Source organism: Thunnus albacares, chromosome 19 (assembly GCF_914725855.1).
Source record: "Thunnus albacares chromosome 19, fThuAlb1.1, whole genome shotgun sequence".
Taxonomy (NCBI): domain Eukaryota; kingdom Metazoa; phylum Chordata; class Actinopteri; order Scombriformes; family Scombridae; genus Thunnus; species Thunnus albacares.
Window position 1 is genome coordinate 2064585 of NC_058124.1, and position 25148 is coordinate 2089732.

General features: G+C 39.7%; 1 protein-coding gene across 3 annotated transcripts in view; it reads left to right on the forward strand.

Annotated features, from left to right (window-relative positions):
• The window catches only part of thsd7aa (thrombospondin, type I, domain containing 7Aa), a 179200-nt gene that overhangs the window by 83258 nt on the left and 70794 nt on the right, over positions 1-25148 (forward strand). For all 3 annotated transcript variants that reach the window (XM_044335929.1, XM_044335927.1, XM_044335928.1), the window contains exons 3-6: positions 1402-1650; positions 6686-6867; positions 12660-12815; positions 17945-18148. In XM_044335929.1, coding sequence (XP_044191864.1) covers positions 1402-1650; positions 6686-6867; positions 12660-12815; positions 17945-18148 — 791 coding nt within the window. The remainder of the gene's footprint in view (positions 1-1401; positions 1651-6685; positions 6868-12659; positions 12816-17944; positions 18149-25148) is intronic.

Consider the following 25148-nt stretch of genomic DNA (forward strand, 5'->3'; position numbering starts at 1 on the left):
TGCCTCCCGTTCTGTGTGTGTGGTGTGTGCGTGCCTTTCCCTCCACACTTTCCTTTCTCACCTGCCCTGCATTACCCTCGTTAGCCCTGCCCTGCTCCTAGTATCTTCCCCAGTCTGCCCTTGTGTTGTGTCACCTGTTTTTTGTTGTTTGATCAATTTAGTCCCCGTTTTATTTTGAAATGTTTTCTCCTTGTGTTTTGTTACCTTTACTTCCTGTGTTTTCCCACCTTTGTTGATTGCCTCATGTGTTTTACTCACCTGTGTTCAGTTTGTAATCAGACCCTGTGTATTTATAGTCCAGTTTTCAGTTCAGTCTTGGTTGAGTTGTCTGTGTATCTGGTCAGTGTTCCTGTTCTCAGTGTCTCGTATGTCTTTTGAGTATTCAATCAATAATTTCTGGATCTGATCCTGCCTGCAGTCTTCTGCGTTTGGGTCCATCTGCTGCATTCACTTCATGACAGTTCCATTCTTTAAAGACAGATCTTTCCATTTAAAATGTATCATATTGTTGCTGCTGTTTTGTATTAGCATTGACTGCTTTTGGTGATAGTGTAGCCGGGGAAAGAGGTTCATTAAATGGCAACGCCACCTAGGAGAGAGCCTAGGACTCTTGTATGTCTGTCCTAACAGGGGTGAGCAGTAGAAATTACCCAAGACGGACTCGAACTGAATAATTTATTCACAAATTACTCAATAAATAAAGAATGCACAATGCAAGGTTATAAAACAATTACCCTAAAAACAAGGCATTGTGTAAAATGATAATAAAAAGATAGAAGCTCAATAGATATGGGATGAAAAGGAATTAAGTCTCTTATTAGTTATTAGTCTGTCATTAAGTGTTCAGTTTTACTGATGGCTATGGCCAAGTGGAAATTGAAACAAACCATACCCACTAAAATTCAAAACAATACATGCAAAAAAGTTAGAAAACCATAATAAACATATATAAATAATCATAACTAAACCCAAGACAAAATAAGCAAACATAGGTTATAATACATGCAACTCAAAACACATCAGCCCAAGTTATGACTGAAATAATAACAAATAAAGTCAATAACAGGCCACAACCTCACAATAGTATTTGCAATACTTGGCACTACATGGCACTGGTTGATTCTTCGGTATGAACAATAAACAACATACATTTAAAAAGTACATATCCAACTTAGATTAACACTCATATGCTCTGGTTGACTGTTTGTTTACTTATTATTGTGTGTTTTTTGTCTGTTTTTAACGGCGTTTCTGAGGCAAATTCCTGTCAACTGTGTTGACGTGGCAATAAAATATTGAATTGAACTCAATATTTTAATGCAAAATTGCAATAATAGTTAAAGAATCAACAGCTACCATATTAAATCTTCTGGTATTGTTTTTTGTCTTTATCATCTCCAGCCTGTGCTCTCAGGAGTCACTGCCTGTGACCTACCAGGCCTGCGTCATGACCAAAGACTGTGATGTGACTGACTGGTCTGAATGGTCAGCTTGCTCCAAGGAGTGCTACGATCCCAACGGGCCCAAGGGTGAGCGCACTCGCACCCGAAAAGTCAGCCAGTTCCCAATCAATGAAGGAGCAGAGTGTCCAGACCTGGAGGAGAAGGAGCCCTGCAGCCCCCAGGGAGACGCAGTGCCACCCTGCATTGTGTAAGTGTTGTTATCCATCTAATGTACACCTTTCCTTCAATATGTTTATCCTCTTCAGAAACAATGAACTGGTTACTCAGAATCCACACACACGCCAGGCTGTCAACAGCTATCACTAAGATATCTTTTCTACCAAGCAGAAGGATGTGATAAACGCTTGTTTCATTTAACTTTTCTAGGCATGATAATGACTGTATAACTGCAGCCTTGCTTTTATCACTGAACACGGAGCACTTGAGCAAATGATATCCAACGCTGGGCTCACATGGATGATTTAGACATCTGTGTTTGTGTCACTTTATGAGAAAACAAAATAATGTAAAACGTTGATGTATTTTATCAGATGAGATATACAGCAAGTTAGTTAATTTATTGATGTAAATATCACTATACAAATATATAAAATAACTTTCCATGATCCAATCAAAAAATTAGGTGCAAATAATGTTTTAACAATTCTTTCATCACATTAATAAAAAATTAATAAAACACAACCTCAAACCTCCATTCCGGGTTGTCCTGCTCTCTTTGATCACACATGCTGTGTTTTAATTGAGCTGAATTCATATTATAGTTGTTCTCAAGTGCATATTTTTCTGGGTCTGGGTAGGACTGGGTAGAAAGGAGGTTTAACAGGCTGCCTCAGCAGGTCAAACTTGCTGTGTTTACTAATCTGTTCCCTCGGAATAGTAATCTGGTCACAGGGATTTCTGCACCAATATGGTTATTCTACCACATCTGTAGTTGACAGTGGAGAGATGACAGGAAGTGAGAGGGAATGGACGAATGGGGAATGACATGCAACAGAGGTCTCTAGCTGGACTTAAACCAGGGATGTTGGAGGTCATGGTTGGTGCCTTAAAACCTTAAGTCCACCTGAGGGCCCCATGTTGACTAATATAGGAAACAATTGTTGAGCTTGTGTTGTTTGTCTTGTGAGTGGGAAATAAACAGCAATAACGCACAGACTGTATTTCCTATACAAATGGAGTTAACCACATGAGATGCGGTTGTAGGGCTGGATGTTTAGTAAATATAATTATGACAAATGTCACTGTGATTGTTAAATCAGCTTTTCATACTTCTAGTACCAAACCTGGAAGTTAAAGTTAAAGCTCTCTATGACCCATGTATATAATGCAAAAAGTCATCCTCATTTTATTGGTACGTTTTATGGGCAGAGTAAATCAGCCATAATGTGAAACAGTAAATCAATGCCCATCGACTGCTGCTGCCGTCTGTTTGACAGACAGCAGGAAGAGAGGCAGCAGCTCTGTCCATGGTGCTGAAGAATTGCTCTGTTTGAGTGTCCCCATCTGGGCAACTTAAAGCCCCAAGATGCAATTCTCTCCCAGGGGCCCCGTTGTCCCGCAGCAGTGCTGAGAGACAGAGAGACCTTGCTCATGAATATGGAGCCTTTCATTGGCGACCTCAAATGAATTCCATTATCAGCAGAGATGGAGGCAGGGTTTACATTTTCTGACCTCAGGGTGGGAACCACAATGCATTATTGCTGAAGCAGACTGCTGCCAATTCAGTAACCAGACACAAACCCTTCTATGAATAGCTGCTGCAATTAACAACCGCCTTTCAGCTTAAAAAATCTTGTCTTAGAGAGCTCTCGGTGGACACTCTGGTTAAATTGCAAATCCTGAGGCGTATTGTAAACAGAGTTCTAAGGTCAATAATGTAAAAGTCTTTCTAACAATGCTCGCCATCCCAGCTCAACCAGGCATAACCAATTTTTTTCATTGCCTGGAAAAAGCCATCCACACTGAGTTATGACAAAACATCGATAAAATGAGTTGTCTTTGGCTTCTCCATGACACAATCTCTTTTGGGATTATGTGTTTAATTATATTATAATTGACATAAAATATTGAAAAAAGATCAAGTCTTCTATACAAATACCCTTGAGTATAATTGGTCAATACAGAGCACAAGCTGGATGTGCTGTATTTGGTAAGTTATTCCTATTTATATCCAAGATGAGTCTAATAATGCAAACAGAAGCAAAGCAAATGACACATTTGTGAAGAGAAAATGTAGCTCAACAAAAGCGTCAGACTTCAAACTACAGAGAGAAGACAAATAAATAAGACAAGAAATACAGAGAGGAGAAAACAGACAGATTAATTGTCTAAGAGGATTTAGATGACAGATTGGTAGAATGACAAGGTGCAAAATGACACAGGAAAAAGACCACAAATAGAAGGTGGAGGTACAGGGATATGAGCATTGTGTGTAGAATTTATTAGCACAAGTGACAAATTTGTTGTATTTCCTCAGGCACCAGAAAGTCGAGGACATTGTTCAACTTTAACTGTGAAATGGGTCCTCTGATGGCGAGGTCTGCTCAGAATGCCTCTGGTTATGCAAAATGAAGAGAATTATAAGTAGAGTTCCTTTCAGAATTGATTCTTGATTCAATAAAAAAGATGAGAGGACAGTATTTTAAGGCTTTACTCTACTGCACAGTGTGCTGAACCATTCAGTCATGTTTTTAGTCCAATGAGCAGTTAAGCTGACGGGTCCTGTAGTTAGCTTTTTTTGAAAAAATGGAGCATAGTGTTAGTTCAGGCAGAGCCAATCATTTGAAAGCACACTGAAGTCGCGTTTGTTTCAGATGATTGGCATCAGCAGTGGAAAGTAACTCAAGTACAGGACAATTTTGAAGTATTTGTACTTTACTTGAGTATTTCCATTGGATGCTACTTTCTTATTCATACTTTTGACAAAATGGATAATATAAGAAGCTTTTAAAATACATACACATTGTTTCTAACCTTTTTGGCTTTTGACGTCTTACAAAAAGCAGTGTGTAGTCGGGGTCACACTTCAGATGTCTATGAGTTGTGAACAGCTCCACCAAATAGTGATTTTTCCCTATAAACTTCTCACATGCTTTCATTTCAATAAATGTTCAACTGATCCAATATTTCAGCAAAAATCAAAGATTAGAGAAAAAGTCCAAAAACTGAAAACAGATTTTTGTATCAGAACTTTGTTTTTTCTTCTTTCCTCTCTCATTAATCATCTCATCTTGGAGGGGCCCGACCCCTTGGTTGGGAACCACTGGACTAAACTAGCTAACTGTATATAAAGTAGTTGAAACTAGCTCCACCTCCAGCAGCTACAACAGTAACATGCTGCTCTAACACTGATGCTTCAATATTAATAATCTAATGATGTCATATATAATAATATATCAGTCAGAGGGACCAAACCATTAGTTTTACTGCAATACTTTAACTACATCAAGCTCATAATACTTTTACTAAGCTGGATTTTTCATGCAGGGCTTTTACTTGTAATGGTGTATTTTTTCATTGCTGTAATGGTACATTTACCTAAGTAAATGATCTGAATACTTCTACCACCACTGGCCCCAGCTGTGTGGCTGGTAACATCCAATCATATCCATGCAGGTGTACAGGGCAGACATTTTAAGCTGACACTGTCACAGTTCACTCTACGGATTATGCTCCTGCCAGCGCAGTTTATTGCTGTAGCTCCCTCCAACACCCCGATTAACTAAGATTTTAACTAAGACTGAATGTTCATGCACGTTTATTAGGCGGATCAGCTCTCTAAGCTGAATACTTGTCACTGCTCAGATTCTTTGAGAGTTTCCTCAAATAGCAGAGCCTTTTCCACCAAATCTAATCATTTGCTAGAAATGGTCAGTTCCTTGTCATAAGTGTCTCTGACTGAAATGCAATAATTTGGAAGCATGTTAGAATCTAATACTGTATGTATTGTTAAACACTGGTCTGCATGTTCTGGAAAGAAAAAAAAAGTGTTCTGCTGTGCTGGTACTGATGCTATGTCCCTCACGGTTGAAAATACTGGACACTCTCCACTGCAACAGTACTGTGAAGGAATCCCATTGTTATCCACAACACTGTACAGCCACAGGTCTTACAATGAAACAGACCATGACCAAGTTATTTTCTACACCGATCTGAGTTGGCTGAAGTTCGGCAGTGTATGTGGCTAACTCATTGGTTACTGCTGGAGTGTTTGCTTTTGCCAGTGTTAGTCTCTGGGTGATGACATTTGAAATATTCATAAAATTATTTACCCTCCTCTTCCAAAGATAATTATTAAGTTATTAAATCTAAAATGCATCCAAACATTTCTTGCACCCTTCTTTAAAAAGATAATTCTAGTGTGTGTGTGGGATTCCGCCTCCATAGTTCTGTCAACATAATGTTATTAAAGATGGAAATCTTTGCTCTGCAAATGATAGCAGTACAACCTTACCTATACTTTTTTCATGATTTTGGTAATGTTTTATTGTACTTTTTCCTCCATAGTTCCCTGGTAATTTCCCAGAAAGCAACTGATATGTAACTGTGCATTCTTAGGAAAATCCCTGGAAAGAACTATATAATTTGGTTTTACAAGGCAATAGCATTTCCCAACACTTGGTATAGTGAATTTTAACTTCTAACTAATTGCTAGTGTAACTTAGAGAGTTTTTTAGTCAGTGCACAGCAGGTCAGCTGAAAAAAAATGTAAAGTTTGTAAAGAGGGAAGCATACAATTCAACAAATATGGAGAGTTAAGCTTGCATTAATAAATGGATATTTAAACAAACATCTGTCTGTTTAGCTAGTTATGACAATTTTAGCAGTTTTAAAGGAAATTCGTCTGGAAACATTGCCTCTGTTTTACTTATAATTAACACCAAATTACATAAAAAAAATTCTGTCATCATTTTGTGTTGGTAAAGCCAAATATACATGACATATATGGATGTTTGCCATCTAAAAGTAGCAAATCTGTCAAATGTAAATATATTTTTTGTTAAACTCATGGCATGTCCCAGGCAATGAAACTTAATAACCAGTGACCTTTCATCTGACTGCTCTAGCTTCATATTATACACCTGGTCAATATAAATAGAGTTTGGACCAGATCAATAGTCAATAGTCTGTATGGCAGCAACTCAGCAGCACCTCAACAGCACAAAATGATAGATCTCCTTTCCTCTTAGACTAACTCTTCTTTTTTCCACCTCTGTCCTCAGTTACAGCTGGAAGACCACAGAGTGGACAGAGTGCAGGGTGGATGTGCTGCTCAGCCAGCAGGACCGTCGGCGTGGAAACCAAACAGGGTTGTGTGGAGGCGGGATTCAGACTCGGGAGGTTTACTGTGTCCAGACCAGCATGGATACACCATCCAACCTTGGCTCACTCAGGAGCAAAGAAGGTGACTTTCCCAGCATGCCTTTCTTCCATCTACTCTTCTCTTGTATTGCTATATTCCATTCAGTCTTCATCTGCCTTATGCACCATTTATTGGATTTTTAGTTTTACTTTGTCACTACTTTATCTACATACAAGTCATGTTAGACTCCACCAAGACTGACCTTTGTTGCCAGTTGTGACATCTAGTGACAAACATGTGTACTATTAATCAGTACAGTATGGAGGTATTACAGGGACATTATAGAGTTTTTGTTATGTTGCAGGTCCACAATATCAGCTATAATAATTAACTTTGTTCATTAACAACTTTTCTCAGAAGACTTAGATGCTGATTTCAAAACGCTTATATCATCTTTTGAAAAATGGGTTAGAAAAATATGCTCTATAGCTGTAGTATTATTATAGTTTAAAATACAAACAGTGCTTCTGAGGCATTATTATGATTACTTTAAACAAAGACCTCAACCAAGAAGAGTGAACTATGAATGGATTTGGCAGGAAAACTGCTTTGCTCCACAAATATTGCTTTGTAGTAGAATACAGTTTTAAGGTAATCTGTGGCTAAATTCCAGTTCTGCAATAGAAACTGCAAAGTTTAATCTTCATGCAAGACAGAATTCATGCAGAGCTGTTATCAGCTCAAACACAAACAAACAAACAAATAAACACCAGGGAGGAGGAGGAGGAGGAGGAGGAGGAGGTGGTGAGTAGCAACATCTTCTTGGGTTTATGGAGGAAATTGACATTTTTAATAGCACGTTTTCAAACAGGCTAGTTAAAAACAACCCCGAATCACATCTATAGCGGACAAAAAAAGTTGTTTATGAGCTTTTGAATCATCTGCTCAGGCTTGCATTTCACACACACACACACACACACACACACACACACACACACACTAAAGTCATGTCATCTGTTCCAGCTCAGCACACAGTCACTGATATCCTCCCCTTGCTTTAGCAGCCACATGTGAACCAGAGAGGAGAATTAAAGCAGTTTCTCCTTCATATTAAATCTGGGACTGCGCTGTATGAATATGCTAATGTACGTGCAAAAGCCACACGCACGGAGAGGATAGGAGATGAAATATGAGCTTTCACCTAAATTGGTGGCATTACTGGGTGCACAGAGGCTGGAATTGACCTGGTAAGCACGCCCATGCTTATCCAGCACTGACACAATAAGTCTCAGTCCATCTGGCCAGGGAGGATGAACCGGCGTCTGCTGCTAGAAATTATTCAGATCAGCTGCTCACAACCAGCCACACTACTTTCATCACTCAGTGTCGAGATTCCACAGTGCCAATTTTTGTTAACAGCAGTGAGTCTCACACTTTCTACTATTTGCCTTTACTGTACATATATTGTCAGGAGGAGATAGGAAACTGTGGCTGCAGCTCCAAGCCAAGCCATCCTTGCCTACGTGTTAACACAGTAATTGTTACGGAAAGTGTTTTTTGGGTGGAAGCACGGTGACATTAATGAAGGTATTATGACAGGTGAAAAGTGACTCGATTTGGCTTCAAGGTGTCACTAACAAAAGGATGGTGGCAGAAGGAGAAAAGCGAGAAAAAGGAAATGTTGAATCAATGTGATGAATGAGAAGCTCTACCAGCTCAGCTGCAGCACCACATCCTCCTCCTCCTTCTTTTCACCCTGCACCTGTCCTTACTCTCAGACAGGTTCTGTGCTATCATGTCATGTATAATTTCAGCTACCCACTAACTTATCCACACCATGCTGTAAATTGGAGTCTTTATCCATCCCCCATATTCATGTGCACACTTTCTCACACTCTGCTTTTAGCCATCGCTTACAATTCTTTCACTGCAGTATTAACAGTAGAGGGCTTTTTGGTGGCCATTGATGCATCTGATTGACTCTGTGTTTGCATAATGTCAGGTGATTGGACAGAGGAAGGGAAATATCTGGTCCATTATCTCTCTCTAATCTTTCACACTAGCATATTAGCCACCAATTGTGCACAGAGTTTGCATCAAAGAGGGTGTAGAAAAAAGGAAAATGTTCAGTTGTTGTTTGCGAACCAAAGTATGAAATAAGCTGAAATTGCAAAATAACACAATGTGCTAGTCAGTTACTGAAGCCAGAATATCCACATATGAGCAAAGAGGAGGAAGCCTGAGTGTAGCTGAGGAGGGATGAGCAAAGGCTTAGATATCTGTCAGTTAGGTTAAATGTTTCCTCAATGGAACAATGATTCTCAAAATTAGCCTTAAGATACATAAGAAGAAGTGGAAACTATTTAGACCGTGGGTGTGAAATTTCCTGCTTGACCTTTAGAAATAATCATCACTTAATAATCACATCAATCATCTTCACTTCATCAATCAAGGTCACTTTACTAGATCTTTTCTAAGCTTTCAATTTCACATTATGGCTATTTTGACTCCAACATGTGAAAAAAAAGCCACTGATTTCTATTTCAAGAGAGAAGTTGAGTGTTTTTTTTTTTCTCATTCACTTCAGCATCGGCTTCAGCTCAGCTGTTGAATGTAATGTTCACGTGTGACTGTTCTTATCAAGACCACAGTAACCGTATCGTTTCCTAGTTCTCCTGTCATTGCACGCGGTGCCTGATTTTATTATGATGAGCCAAGTGGCTGAGAGAATCTGTGGAGAGAATCTGTAGCTCAATTAAGTTGATGTAATCTTATCATTTGCTTTTGAGGATGATTAGCAAATCCCAGAGTGAGTGAGATAGAATAGTCTGGCAATAATATCTCTGAACATGTTATTCCCAGTTTGATTACTGGGAGCTACTCCTATCCCAGATCCCTGCTCGCTCTTAATTTGATTTACTCGCAGTTGGAAAGCAAAGGCTCACTATACTAGTACTCAGTATGAATTTTGTCACAGTCATGCAAAGATTACTGCTGACAGCATCACTGTTTATTGCAATGCTACATTCACAAGTAGAGTGTGTTTTTGATTGTCACAAGCAGCTTTTTATTTTTCCCTGATGGCATCTATTTCATTACTCATTTCCTTTTGAAGAAAACAAAATATTTCACTGTTAGTGTGCTCCAATATAAGTTGTATCAGTTATTTTTCCTGTACTGGTACCGATCAATGCGAAACCCTATAGGGAACAAGCCATGACATGCTGTATAACAGCTGTGCCACTGTGATGCCATGAAACCTCAGCTAGAAAGGAACTGGGAGTCAGGTTATTGATGGCAGTCAGCACATGGCAGCGCAGGGTGGCAGCCTCTGAGGTCCCTATGCTGGCGGCTGGAAGGGCAGCACAGGGAAGCCTAGACCATCTGGCACAGAGTTACCTGAGCAAGGTCAGTCTGCGTGGAGATGTCCATTAATCAGCCTTTGTTATGCTTGTGGAGAGCTGCTCAGACTGGACAAGGAGGGAGGAGAACAAAGAGGCTATTGTCCTCCAAATGAACCACATGGTTGCAAAGCTTAAATAAGAAATGGGATTTCTGATTGTTCAGTTAGCATGACAACACATGGATGTGTTGGAATTAACGTCATCAACAGGTCATTTGGATGCTATAATTGAGCACCTGTTAGCGCAGTGGCATATTTGCTAATCTTCTGTTTAATACCTCCCAGTGGTAAGTTATGGCCCGTTCCAGTGACAGGGCATTTTCACAGCCAGTACTGGCAATTTGGTTTGAATAGCTGATATTTTCTGCCAATATAATCAGAATTGCCCATATTTGGCAGGGTGGCTTTAGAGATGGCAGTGTTGGCCAGTCAGTCCAGACTGAAATATCACAACAGCTAACTGGATGTATTACCATGAAATTCTTTTACAGACGTTCATGGTGAATCCGATTGACTCCCTGACACCATCAGGTTGACAGTTTTGGTTCAGATCAAAATGTCTCAACAACTGTAGGATGGCCAACATAACAAAGAGTAAGATATGTATTTATACACCAAATTAGTTACATCATGCTGAAGTCATTATTTGTACAATTTATGGCAGAAATTGACACAATCAAGATCAAATACATTATCAGCATCTGACAAAAATCACAAAGAACAGTGACACTTTCCACAAAATATATACAAATAATATATCTTAATAATTGTTAATGTTGCTCCTTTAAGTCACAATAAAGTTTGGGGGAGTTAAAATCTAGTGTGTGACACACTGCTTTGTTCTTTCATTGAATCTTTTGTCCTGCACCTGTCCTAAATATAGGATGGGATGTGTTGTTAATACCTGCAAAACTAATGACAGTCATTTGTGTTCACAAGCAAATGTTAGCATGCTAACTAAGGTGGTGAACATAGTAAACATTACCTGCTAAACATCAGCATGGTAGCACTGTCATTGTGAGCATGTTAGCATGTTGCATTGGTATTTAGCCCAAAGTACCATTGTGCTTACATGTAAGTACAGCCTCACAGAGCTGCTAGCATTACTGGACTGTTATGTTATACAAATATGTTATTCGGCAAAGCACAAATAGTGGGTTTTTTATTAACATTTATTTTGTACAAATATTTTTTAAATCATTTGGTTTTGGGAAGAAAAAAAAGACCATCAAATACCAGCACACCAGGTTGGTTACATCACTATCTCAGTCTCTCTCCTCTGTTCCGCTGTTACGGCTCAACTAGGGGAGTCACATCCACCTGCTACATGACACACATTTCCTTATTTGGGCATCACTCCCAGAGTTGGGGGTGTTTGCCGGAGATAAAGCTGAGCTATTGACACAAGTGAAATGCTCCCAAGGGACTCTCCATAACCTGTTGTTCCCCTTCTCCTTTCTACAAAGTTACATTGTAAAAAATAGGCAATAAATGAAAAGCACAAGCAAGAATCTCCTTTTGAAGTTCTTCTCTACATGTTACACAGTGTGCTGTCTCTATGATAGGGGTATATTTATTTATATTACTTTGTAACGCATTACACCCAAAACTGACTATAACACATCAAACTATATCAAAGAATTAGAAAATATTTGATATTTATTTAATGAAATAGCACCTAATCACATTTTACCATTTGACATTTCACTGACTCCTGTGTTACATGGGCACTCAAGGGCATGCCACATGTATGCACATTAAAGCGACACTGTTAAAGGATGCACCTTCGGCCAAGCAAAGGCAATTTGCATGTGAATGAGGCTGAGTCCTGTTGTGGCACAACCAGAATGATTCATCAACCTGATGACCTTGCAGAGAGTCACCTACAGCTGTTTATAGCTGAGGTCCGCCGAGAATCAGGCCAAATGGATGACTGGCCTGCTGTGCTGGGGAAATAATAAAAGCTTTGTAGATTCAAAGTTGTCTGGTTTTGGGGGTCCGTGGAATGAAAGAGTAGCGTGTTTGCATTTTTTGGTCTTTGATTTTTCAGCTGAAAGGTTTTTTTTTTCTGTGGGGATATGGGATTCTGAAGACAGTGCTATCTGAGATCTAAAGACCAACTTCTGTCTTTTTTCTTTTGAAAATTTTTTCACATCTATGTGGTTTGTTCTGTTAATCCATACACATTTCACATAGCATTCAAGACTGGCGTTGAAATACTGTAGTTATTGCACAGCATATATGCATGGCTCTCTGTACACAGCTTTGAAAATGAATGTAAGGTTACCTTATACCTTATGTGTAAGCTAGAAATTCTGTATTTATTTCTGGGGGTGCAGAGGAAACAACTCACCCACCACCTCAGGATCCCACGTTCAGCTTGGCTTGGAACCTGGCATCATCATTCTTACAGGGTATCAGTGTGTTCCATAGTTACCTCTTAAGTGAATATTCCTTGGTGTAATATTGATATATTTTTGTGTCTCTATAGCATTGCGACCAGTGGACAGTGATCTGTGTTTGGGCATCCCCCCAAACACCACCCAGCTCTGCCATATAAGCTGTCCTGTTGAGTGTGAGGTGTCTTTGTGGAGCGCCTGGGGACCCTGCACCTATGAGAACTGCCAGGACCAGACTGCCAAGAAAGGTAAGAGCTCACTGCAATCATTATAATGCTGTTGTGCTGTACAGTAGGAAATTGTGTTCTATTGGGATTGCAGGCTTAGGACCCTACTGTCCTGAAACTGGACGCAGAAACAAGCACAATTTCATGCTAAAATGAACACTAAAATTGCACTGTGTTACTTTAGCAGCATGAACACAAAGTTAGCTGTGCCAATCTACCCACAGTGGCGCAAGCAGGTGTTCTTAGAGCCAAGAAATCACCAAACAAGTGCAAAAAACTGGACCACCACATGATAAAAATGATAATGGCTTTTTCCCACTGACTTTGTGCCAACATGAAAATAGGGCCCCTAATGTGCTATTGAAGGCTAAAGCCTGTATTGAATTGTATTCATTTTATCTGTTTGTCCAGTATAAAGGTTTTCAAAGTCTGACACTGTTGGCCCCTTCATACCAAACTGAGACAACAGGCCCCATCAAAACACCCACCATCTGAAATTTCAAATTGTGATATTTGAGTTTTTAGACTGTAATGTTTGTCCAGTGGTTTTCAAGACATGGCACATTATATATTATATATTAGTAACGTCATAAAAATACCGAGTGAAACCTGAAAACAATCATATTGATGGATCTGTTTTTATTCTATGTTCCTTGTCTTACTTCGACTTGGGGCATAATCATGCTCTCAGTGTTGAAGATAATACGCTAATAGCTTAGTGCAAGGCCTATAACATAAAGACTGCTAACATAAGTAGTTAGCAGACAGACTGCTAAACTGGTTGTGGGTAACTGGTTAGCAAACTGGTTTCATCAAGCAAATAAGGATCTATACAATTCAAAATTGATAAACATTCATAAGAATGTGTAAATATGAAACCTTGTTCTGAAATATTGCTGGATATGTTTTCCAATTTCTCTGGTATCATTTTAGCATTAATTATTTAGATATTAAAGTTAGTATTGGTATCAAAGTCAGAGCCCTGGCCTTGTGACAGCACTAGAGGAGGGCATAAGTTTGAAGTGAGAGCCAAACCGTCACCATTTCCTCCGTGTATTTGTTGGCTGTTATGGCAGGTTGTGCTAGTCCATCTGCAGGTTTGACGCAGTCGTTACTTCAGCCCTTAATTACCCCTGGAACAGCGGCGTCTGCCATGACTAATGCATGTTGACTCTGCCTTAATGAAGCGCCTCATATGAAAGGCGACGGCTGGAAATTCTCCTCCATGCATCTTAATGATGGATCCGCTTGTACTCGCTCATTTGCTCGCTCCGCCATTTCTGCTCTCGCGCTGTCGTCTACTGTACATTGTGTAAAAGTGAATACGAACACACAGACACACACACACATCCTCAAGTGTGTGTACCCTGGCTCTCATTATCCAGAAAAGATATGGACTCAAAATGGATCTTCCAGAATTTACATCTTTTTATCCCTCTGACACTCAACATGGGAATCAGTCGGCTGTGATTTCAGTGCATCAGTGTGATGACTGTTTATATTTTATATTGTATGATCTATATGCAGAGGACTTCACACCTTCCTAGTATTTGACTAATATGCTGTTAACAACAGCTAGAGATGAACGATTGAGGAAAATATCAAATTACCTTTTCTCTGACCAATATTGCGATTGAGATTTACATTGCATTATTTTCTTATTATTTCAACTCCACACAGGTATCGGTGACCTGTATAGAATTAAACAAAATAGGTTAGTATCAAGCATGAACACACATCTTGTTTTTATCTGAAAAGAACCAGATAAAATGATGCAGTTTCTTGTTGTTATTGTCCTCCCAGGATTCTAGAAAAAAATATTTTCATTGTTTAAGATTATATAGGTGATGTATTTGGCACAACTCAATCATTTTAAATAATAATGTATAGTATTAAAAGGTTCTATATGCAAGACTTGTAAAAGTCTGGGAAATTTACATGTATTAATCGTTTTTTATTGCCAATGGGTTATAATGTAACGTAAAAAAAATGAGACCTTCCCTGACTTCCTCAGTTGTCTGTAACACCCTGTGGACTGATTTCTATGTGAAGGACCTGGGACGGATTTTCCATTAAAATCCAAAGGATGTGATGTTTTTGCGCTGCTCCAGAATGCCTTCCCTCTCTCCCGCTTACATCAACAAACGACCGGCATAAAGACACAACAACACAACAAAAAACGGTGCTATCTGAGTAGAAACACCCTGTAGATATTAGCTCTTCAGCTAATGAGACACCACATTTCACAACAAAACACCCCTGCAACGCCAAGTCGTCCTCTCCCAAGCACACACACACACAACTAAAACAACATTATTTTCTCAACAAAGGGGCAGAAAACAAGCTCCATAGCGATAGCAGAACATAGCTTACCCCTTTTACTTTTTCTGTTGGTTGTCCAAAGGTCTTAATAAGCACACATTTCACAACAAAACCACAGCGTGTTGCTCCCCGGCCACAGCGCGTTTATCACCCCGGGTATAGCGCATTGATCCCTGGCCATGGCATGTTGCTTCCCTCCCACAGCTCACTAAGCTGGTTTGTGGGTCGGGTCAGGTTCGGGTGTTTGATTAATGCATATTTTTGCAGGTTGGGCAGTGCAGATTGGCTGTCACCGACCAGCGGCCACAGCACAACAAGAGCCTCTATGTGTGTGTTTGTATGTGACAATCCCAAATTATATTGTTGATAGTTCTACACTGTAGCTGGTCAAGCTAATGTGTAGCTTTAGATTAGCTTATGTTATAAAATGGTGGTAGATACACAAATAAATGTTTTTATATTAACAATCAATCAAATGTTTAGCATTTGATCTCTGTAGTGTCATTTTAGGCTCCTTCAGCTAATTGTTTTTGTTTTTGGTTTATTATCATCAAATGTATGACTTTTTCTCCAGCAAAAGTAACACAGTGGTTCTTTTTACAGCTAAATCCATACCTGTGTGTAAACCGGAAGTGTAATGTAACTCTGTGGAACAGATTCCCCATAATGTAAAAAAAAACAAACAAACAAAAAACAAATGATGTCACCAAATGTATTGATATCTTGATGACTGATACAGAACAATTATAATCAGCAAAACAATCAAAGTGATCAAATCTGTGATAATGGGTTATTTCTGTATTTTGTTTGTTTGGCACTAACAGAACATTATTGAGGTTCAGAATGTCCCATCAACATCTTATATCCCTGGAGCCCTGACGGTCTCATCTATCCATTCATATATGGATATGTGTCCTGTACCGAAAGCTTCTGGATGTAAAAACAAGGGATTACAACATTTCATTTTACATTTTTAGTTTTTTCCCTTCACAAGATTCTGCCAGAGAATGCAAAAATGATGGCATCTCTAAATAGCTTAACTTGTTCTGAAAAAACAAACAAAAAAACAATATATGATATGCCTGGGTGACACATATAGTGACACTGACATAAGCCTATAAGTGAAGGAAATTAAAAATGAGCAAAACTGCCATAGGGTTCAAAGGGTCAAACTACATGCATGATTGAAAACTGGACCAGCTGTTGGCACAGCTTCACTTTCAGTGGATTTGATGACTGTTGACCTGACACATCTAAGCAGGCAAGGGCTGAATAGCCTTTTGACATTGGGTCTGGCTCTGGCTCTGACCCCTGGCGCAAGGTAATCTACTTATCATAATGATATCAGAGTAGCTCTCCTCAAATGCAGGACTTCTAATCATCAACATGCAATTTTAACTGTATTGCCGTCATCTGGTCCTTTTGTGGCACGAAAATGAGTTATCTCAAATTTGTGTTGAGGTACCAGGGTATCTGCAGGACTTAAAAAGTCTTAAATTTCAATAACAGAGGTGTGAATTTGGTCTCTTTCCTGCTGTAGACAGTAACATTAGTTATAAGGGGTTTTTTTTTGTATGTGGCTGCAGCTGTCCAACTCTGTCTCCTAGAAATTACATTCATATCTCTTTATATAAAGCAAGAAATCTCTGTCTGTCTGTCTGTCTGTCTGTAAGTCTGTCCTGCCTGGAGAACTGTTCATCTACTTCATACCTGGCAGGAATATGTGTGAAGTTGTTTGGATGAGTGGTTCTCGAGAAATATATAAAAATACCTCATAAATAACAAAAAGAGTGGAAGAATTATGAATGGCATAAAAAATCCAGGTCCAGGCACTCAAGGTGGGTTTGAAAAATAAAAGTCCTTTATTTCAGTGGGCTAGAGTCATTAAAAAACACGACAAATAAAGGCCTTTTTATTCACTTTTCCCTGAGAATCACTGCGCAGCCTTGCTATCCTGAGCTGATGTCATGTACACGATGGGTCATCACATATGATTGTTTCCATGTATGTATGTCTTCAGTCAAAATGAAACCTCCAGCTCTGACAGCAGCTGCCTGTGCTGCCTTGCTATCTTGCAGCCGAGCCATTCATAATACACCCTGCAGATAGCAAGTGAGTGATGCCTGATAGAATTGAATTCCCCGCACCCCAAGTCCCATCTTCCTCCATGCCCCCCCTCCACCACCCCCCCCGATAAAACCCCATCAATGGGTCTAGACACATGACAGTACATGTTCAGCTGACCTGCCTGATTAAATAAAGGTTTTTGAGGGGAAAAGAGAGACAAAAATGAAATAGAATAGAGGAGATTCTGCTGCTTCCACCTGAGTCCCGCAGGCACTCCAAGGCTCTGCCGTCTTATCGGGCTGGAGCAGGAGTGTGGATTAGAGGGTGTGTGACCTTGGCTGGGGTGGAGTTAACACCGCCCCCCCCCCCCCATGGAATCATGGAATCCCATGCCCTTGAGCAGAGGAAACGACACATACATGAGAACAAACCCCAGCTGAATGAATGGCTTCCATGCATCAGTCACTTTGGATAAAAGCTAACGTAATGAGAATAAAACATTTTATGAAGTTTGTCTTGGAATTTCAGTCAACTTCAGGCTTAATGGACTGTCATGTTACATGCATTATTATGGTTATCATCAAAGGCACACTGTGACCACAGGGTGAAGTTAATGTGCTTACAGTTGCACAGATTCTGTCAAACCGCGGCAAGTTTTTGCTCAGCAGATGACAGAGGGGTGGGGGGATGGCGGCTGTGGTTGATTAGCGGGTCTGGGTTGTGTTCATTGACTTCATTGGGATCCTGTTGTTCTTCGACAGGGTTCAAACTGAGGAAGAGGAAGATCGTCAATGAACCAACGGGTGGGACAGGGAACTGCCCCCATCTGGTGGAGGCAATACCATGCGAAGATCCTAGCTGCTACGACTGGCTGGTGGTTAAACTGGAGGAGTGCATCCCTGATAATGAGAAGGAGTGCGGACCGGGAACACAGATCCCTCAAGTGCAGTGTGTTAACAGTGATGGTGAGTAGATACATGAAACGTTTTACTTTAAAGCAGCTCTTTGTGTCTGGGAGTAACAGGCACCTAAAGCACTTTTTTAACTGATCTTCTCTTTTGGTTTTAAGCAATAATTACTGTACAGGGACCAGTCTAGTGTCACATCATTTGATGTTCATCAGTTGACGCCTGTAAGCACCCACTGGGCACATCACCCAGACATGCGTGAGATTAAAAATTGCTGCTTTTCTGAAGAGCTGACACATCTTGTTGAGAGGAAGTTGGACAGTAGCATATCTCAATGCGCTAACACAGATCAACTTGTGATGACGCATATCAAGTAAAAGCTGGCTCACATAGAGAACAATGGGTGCAGGTGTGTATGACATACATCATACACCACTAGTGTGTGTTGCCTCCAACAGTGTGGGCAGCACTGTTGATGAAGCCTTAGTTTCTTTGCTTCGCTTTCTTTTCATGCTCTGTTAAAAAATAATGTCCAACTACCAGCTGTTTATCTGTTTATTCTAAGCAACCTCAAACACCTACAGTATCAGACAAGCCCATATAATCATATATTAGATCACTGTGGGAATGTTGGAAATCAATGAGCAGACCTGGTCATACTGTTTTTTTTTTTATATGATTTCTGCATCAATGTGATGAAGCCAAAAACAGACATTACTATCTCATCCATAAATACTCTCAATTGATTTTTCAGGAAATTTACCATATTGCAATCGATATTGTGAAGCCTTCAGTGCACATACACTGAGAATCAAATTCAGTGAAGTAGGAGACATCTCAAGTCCAGCAGTTAACCTTCTGAAATGAAACATATTTGCATGGAGAAGAAGATGTCATTTTAAGAATTTTTAACTAGGTAATTATTTGTGGAAAAACTTCATCAGACCAAGCGGAAACTACCACAGCTTGAGGCTAAAGCCAATATGGAAGCTAACAGCTGCTGGCTGCTCCAACTGTCAATAATATTGTCATTATGGCAAGGCAATGCAAGTTTATTTATAAAGCGCATTTCAGCAACATGGCAATTCAAGGTGCTTTACATAAAACATTAAATACATCAAGATAAAGTGCAAAAGAAACACACCATAAAAGGACATTTAAATACAATCAAAAACAGTCATTAAAAAATAAATAAAGAGCTAAGAGAATAGAAAATAAAAGCAAGCTAAAATAGTATAAGGCAGGTATAAAATACAAGAATAAATGTTACAATGCAGTGTAAGAAATGAATGAATATTTGATTCAATCAAAGGCAGTGACAAACAGAAAAGTTTCCAGCCCTGATTTGAAAGAACTGAGAGTTGCAGCAGACCTGCAGTTCTCTGAGAGTTTGTTCCAGATATGTGGAGCATAAAAACTGAACGCTGCTTCTCCATGTTTAGTTTTGACTCTGGGGACAGAAAGCAGACCTGGCAATACAGATTATAAACAGCAGTTCAGAAAAGTCACCAAAAAAGGTTGCACAGTATTTAGGTGGCCTGTAGATATTTAGGAACATAGCTCAAGAAGATGCATTCAACTGAAGAGCCTCATATTCAAAAGAGGTAAAAGCGTATCTGTGACGATTGTGTCAAAACTGGTAGAGGTGAATGCCAAGGAGAAAATGGGAGTGGGGCAGGGGAAGGTGTGGGGGGGGTAAGTTTGGTCCCAGCAGTGACCAGCTCTTTCATCTGGTCAGTTAACTCCAAGAGCGGGTAGGAGGGTGACCTGGATGGGATTTAGGGGGGTGAAGAACCTGAATCCTCACAGGCAGTTGTTGGTGAGAGGGGTGGAGACTCCTCTTCCTCTCGGCTCTGATAAGTCTCATGTTTAAAGCTCTCTTCAGGTGGGGGCTGCGGTGGCTCTCTTTCAAGGTTTCTGTCACACTGTGTTAGGTCTTCCTCCTGTTCTGATTCCCCTCGTCTCTTGTCCTTGGCAGAGGGAACAGACGGGTGATGCAGGAAGTAAAATAGGTTAGAGGTGAACAATTTTACTCCTGACTTGTTAAGACAAAGTCCATCTGCCTTAAAAAGATGTCTGTGGTCCCAAAAAAAAGTTGAGAGCCATGTGTTCAGTGCCAACAATCTGCTGAATCTCTCAACTCCTCTTCTGACTGGCGGTAGAGGACCACTGATAAACACCTCAGCATTCAAAGAGCTGACTGTGTTTAACAGATCAATAAAGTCTCGTTTCAATACTTCAGACTGGTGTTTCACTACATCACTGGTCCATGTGTGCACAATTATGGTTTTCACAGTTGGATGTGCAGGTTTCTTTCTATCATGTCACAGACCATATCCTTGGGAAAACAGAGTATTTTGGTGTTTTTACTGCACATGTTTCTTACATCTTTTAGAGCAAAGTCACCCACAATCAGACTTTGAGGCTCAGTCGTTAGCTTTTCTAACCTTTTACTTTCTGATTTACTCCCAGTCCTTACCCTGCTGTTTGAAGATGAGAGGTTATCCAGGTTTTCAGACAGAGATCCAGAGTCCAGCAACAGGGGGTAAATCTGTTCTCCAGTTGCACACTTGGTTGTTGGGGAGGTTTGTTGCTTGTTCTCCCCTTTGCAGCTGTCTATAGCTGTGTGGGGGTTTAACAGTTTCATCATTAATTTCACAGCACTTGGCTCTGTCTGTTAGGCCATATTCAGGTCAAATGAGGTGGTGCGGCGAAAACGCCAGTCTTCCCATTGATCTGAATGGGGGTAGTGCATTTTGGCTGAGGCCATTTTGGCCGAAAGAAGAAACACAACCCAACGTCATTGCGGTTGAAGGCTGCAGTGGCCAATCACAGCCAGAGATCAGACTGATCAGTACTGTAAACTCTGCCATGAGAGAGCACAAAGACATTACTAGGAGGAGGGGAGGACATTTCTCTTCGTTTGATAACATTAAAAGTAAAGTTAGACTTTGCTGTCGGATTCCCAACTCATTTTAAAAAAGACGAGAGAAAAAGAGAGAGAGAGCTGAGAGCACCAGCGAGAGAGAGAGAACAGCAGAAATGATTTACTCTTAGGTTTTGCACCAAGAGAGTTCCAGGGAGGACTACCACTTGTAGATTTATTACCCGGTACACAGCCCTCTTGTTTCTTGATCTGATCTGATTTTCAGATCTAATTTAAAACTCCTCTCAACTAGGTTTAGCTTGAGCAAGATAGGCAGCTTGTTCCATTGACATGAGGCTGTATATAAAAATGTATTCTTCCCAAAACATGTTTTAAATCTCGTAGGAACAAAATTTGTTAGACTGTCTCGAGTGTTGTGGGAGTGGTTGTTTTTAGATTAAAATGGTTGGAAAGGTAGGGAGGTGCAGATTTGTACACAGTCTTGTGGGAAATATCATCTTAATTTGCACCACACTTTTATCCAAAGGGAGAAGATTCAATTTTGTAAAATGAACTCCATCGGGATGTGTGCAGAGGGATAGCTCTAAAACAACTCCTATTAACTTATTGTGTGCAGTCTGTAATTGTTTTTAAGAGACTGCAAGGAGCTACTGTACCAAAAGGTGGCAGCATAATCAAAATGGCATAACACCAATGCTCCAGAGTTTTTAAGGTTGGTATATCCAACAATTCGGCTTTTCTGGCCAGGAATTTTGTTTTATTGATACGTTTGTTAAGAGCTTTTAAAGCCATGTCTTCCCCTGATAAAAGATTATCCAGAACACATCCATGGTAATTTACTGAAGATTTTGAAGATATTGATGTCTGACCAATCTTTACTATGAAATTAGATGAATTTCTCAATTTAATTCTTGACCAATAGAGGATGGCCTCTGTCTTTCCTACATGAAGGGAAAATTTGTTATCCGAGAGCCACCTCACAACTTTTTGAATCTCTGTGCTCAAGGTATCTTCCACAACTACTTTTTCTTTGTGGGATACAAATAATGCAGCATCATCAGCGTATATAAATATATCACAAGAACAGGCCGATTTAAGGTCATTGATATATAATAAAAACATTAATGGTCCTAAAACACTCCCCTTAAGGACACCACAAGTAATGGGTATTGGACTGGATAACATCCCATTGATATCAACCCTTTGATATCTATCTGTAAGACAGGATTTAATCCACCTAATGGCCATATCATTAAAACCCAGAACTTTTAATTTGTAAATTAAAATGCAGTGATCTACCATGTGGAATGCCTTTTGCAGGTCTAACATAACAATTCCACACACTTTAACTGAGTCAATTTCCTTTCTGATTTTGTCTGTCAGAAACAACAGGCAGGATTCGGTAAAGCAAGATTTTCTAAATCCTGACTGAAAGTGAAATAAAATATTATTGTTTTGAATGTACTCCTCAATCTGTTCATGAATTATTTTTTCCATTATTTTTGACACTACACATAAAATAGAAACTAGTCTATAGTTCCCCCAATCTATCTTACAACCAGTCTTATAGAAGGGGAGAACTCGAGCACTCTTGAGCTCTGTTGCAACCTTATTCTGTTCAATTGACATATTTATTATATTGGTAACAGATGGAGCAATAATATCTGCAGCATCTCTAAGAAACCTGGCTTGAATTTTATCCAGACCTGCAGCTTTACTAGTGCTGAGTTCCTGAAGTCTCTTCAGGACCTTACCATCACTGTAGAGTGCCTCTATACCTGCTCCTCATTGAATACATCCGAGTGATCAGGGAGCTTATCTACAACATTCTTAGCAACTGTAGTAAAATAGGTATTTAAATAGTCAGCCACTTAAGTTTTGTCTTAGGTGACTTTACCTTTGACCTCCAAGCTGAGCCTAGCAGCTTTTTTTTAATCACCCAAATCCTTGAGAGCCTTTCAAAAGCTTTTTTATGTTCAATTATTTTTTCTTTGAAGAAGGATTTTTTGGCATTATTGATCAACCTTTGTGCTTCATTGTGTAAGCTCTTATACTGGATAAAATTAGTATCATCCTGGTTATTCTTAAATTCTTTAAAAACTGAATTTCTTAATTTAATGACCTTTTAAAATATCATCTGTCATCCAAGGCTCAGTTCTCTGCTTTATTCTGACAGTCTTAAATGGTGCTATTTTATTCACAACTTGTAGAAATTTTGATATAAATAAATCCCAGGCTTTATCAACATCGTCACAATTCAGATAGACTATAATTTTTAAGGGATCTCATTGTTACTGTATACTGACATTTAAAAACATTTCTTTGAATTTTTCGAGTAGCATAGATAAGAAAATGATCACTCAGACAGCATTCAATTACAGTTTTACAGATGTTCAACAGATTGGACAAACAATAAGATCAATAATTGTTTGGGTAGTAGATGTAACCCTAGTAGGATCAGAAATTTAGCTAACTGATGTAAGCTAAACAGCTGACAGAAATTTCTAAAACTTTTATAAATATTAGTGTTCTTTTTGAAAATGTCCATATTCAAGTGATGCTGACCTCTGATTTTGTAAAATAAACACAGTTATTATATGTTTCCTCCAGCAGCTCAAAAAATGATGCTCGTCCGGTGACCGATCGCCCCGATTAAGATGGGTTTGGATTTCAGAAGTAAAACATCCAACCATACATCAATTAGGTCATTGTTTAAATCGGATCTAACATTAAAAGCTAATTCTGATCTGGTATACACACATATTCCTCCTTCTTTTCTATTTCTATTTCTTCTCATCACTCCATAATTTTCTTTTTCAATTTCTGAATCACAAACAGAGTCATCCAATCATGTTTTGGAGAAATTGCCACTCTACTCTGATGGCAGAGACTGCGAATCTCCTGTATCTTTGGAATGAGACTGAATATTAAGATGCAGCAGGTGAAGTCTCCTCCGCGCAAACACAGAATTAAAGTCACTGAGTTTGTTTTTGTGAGTCTCCGTGGCGCCGGACTGACGTTAAGCACTAGCGTTCCTTTTCCTTGCTGGTATTGTGATCCCATCCACTTCTCCCATTCGTGGCACTTGGATCTGGTGTAAAAATCCAATCCTGGATGACTGGAACAGTATAGGCCTTGTCCATTCCTCCACTATCCAGCTCCACCCTTCCACGGCCGACAATTGCCCTGATTGAGCTCCTGTGGGAATGTCCTCCAGGAATATATCACCACAGGTAAACACAGTGTTCATCCCATTTCTTTCTCTGGGATTGGTTGGAAGCTAATGTCCAGGGCCGGGGCCCACTTGTTTTTACTTTCACCGGGTTTTCTTTTATGTCTCAGAGTTTGCAGCATCCAGGCATGGGAAATGAAAGCATCATGTATGGCGTTTTTTTGCATAGCCAAAATGTTTGCCTTCAAAAGTTTTCACCTCACCTCAAGTCTCAGCAGTGGTAGTGCTGGTAAACTTGCTCACTGAGGGAGTTTTGCTATTAAAAACAGTTTGTCAAATAGAGTAAATGATAAGAGTGATCAGGACGCCACTCTTGCCTGACACTCAGCTTGACGCCATCTTTGTTCACACTCATTTCATGTCTATTGACACTCATTTCGGGTGATGTCATACCCTCTGGCTACGTCCATCTTTATGTACAGGCTATGCATCAGACACACATTATTATTCCGCGCAGAATACTTTTACATTTCTTAAAACACATCTGGAGGGGACCTTTAAGTTCAAATGTTAAGTAAAGAAGAAATTTCCACATTCAGAGACATTATGTGTTTTACACAGCCAGGCGCAGGTGTTTGGAACAGCAAATGTAACAGCATTGATGAAGTGGCTCTGTTGAGCCTATAAGCTAATTACCAGATAAGTGTAGATGTTTCTGTGTTGTTTGGAGCTTGTGTTCAGTGCGTTGTGGGTCAGTTTACTCAGCTCTGATTGCTGCGGAGACGCTTGGCCTCACTTTGAACCAACACTCTGTAGGCCTTATAGCCTTGGCCCGCTGCCCAACATTGTAATTGCTGTATTTGTTGTAGGGAGATATTCCTTTATTGTTTGTGCTATTCTAAGCAAGTTCATTGTGTTCCTGTGTGTGTGTGTGTGTGTGTGTAGCTGCTTTCCCCTCGGCTCCAGCACAGGCGACCAGCCAAAATTGTGCTGGAAGA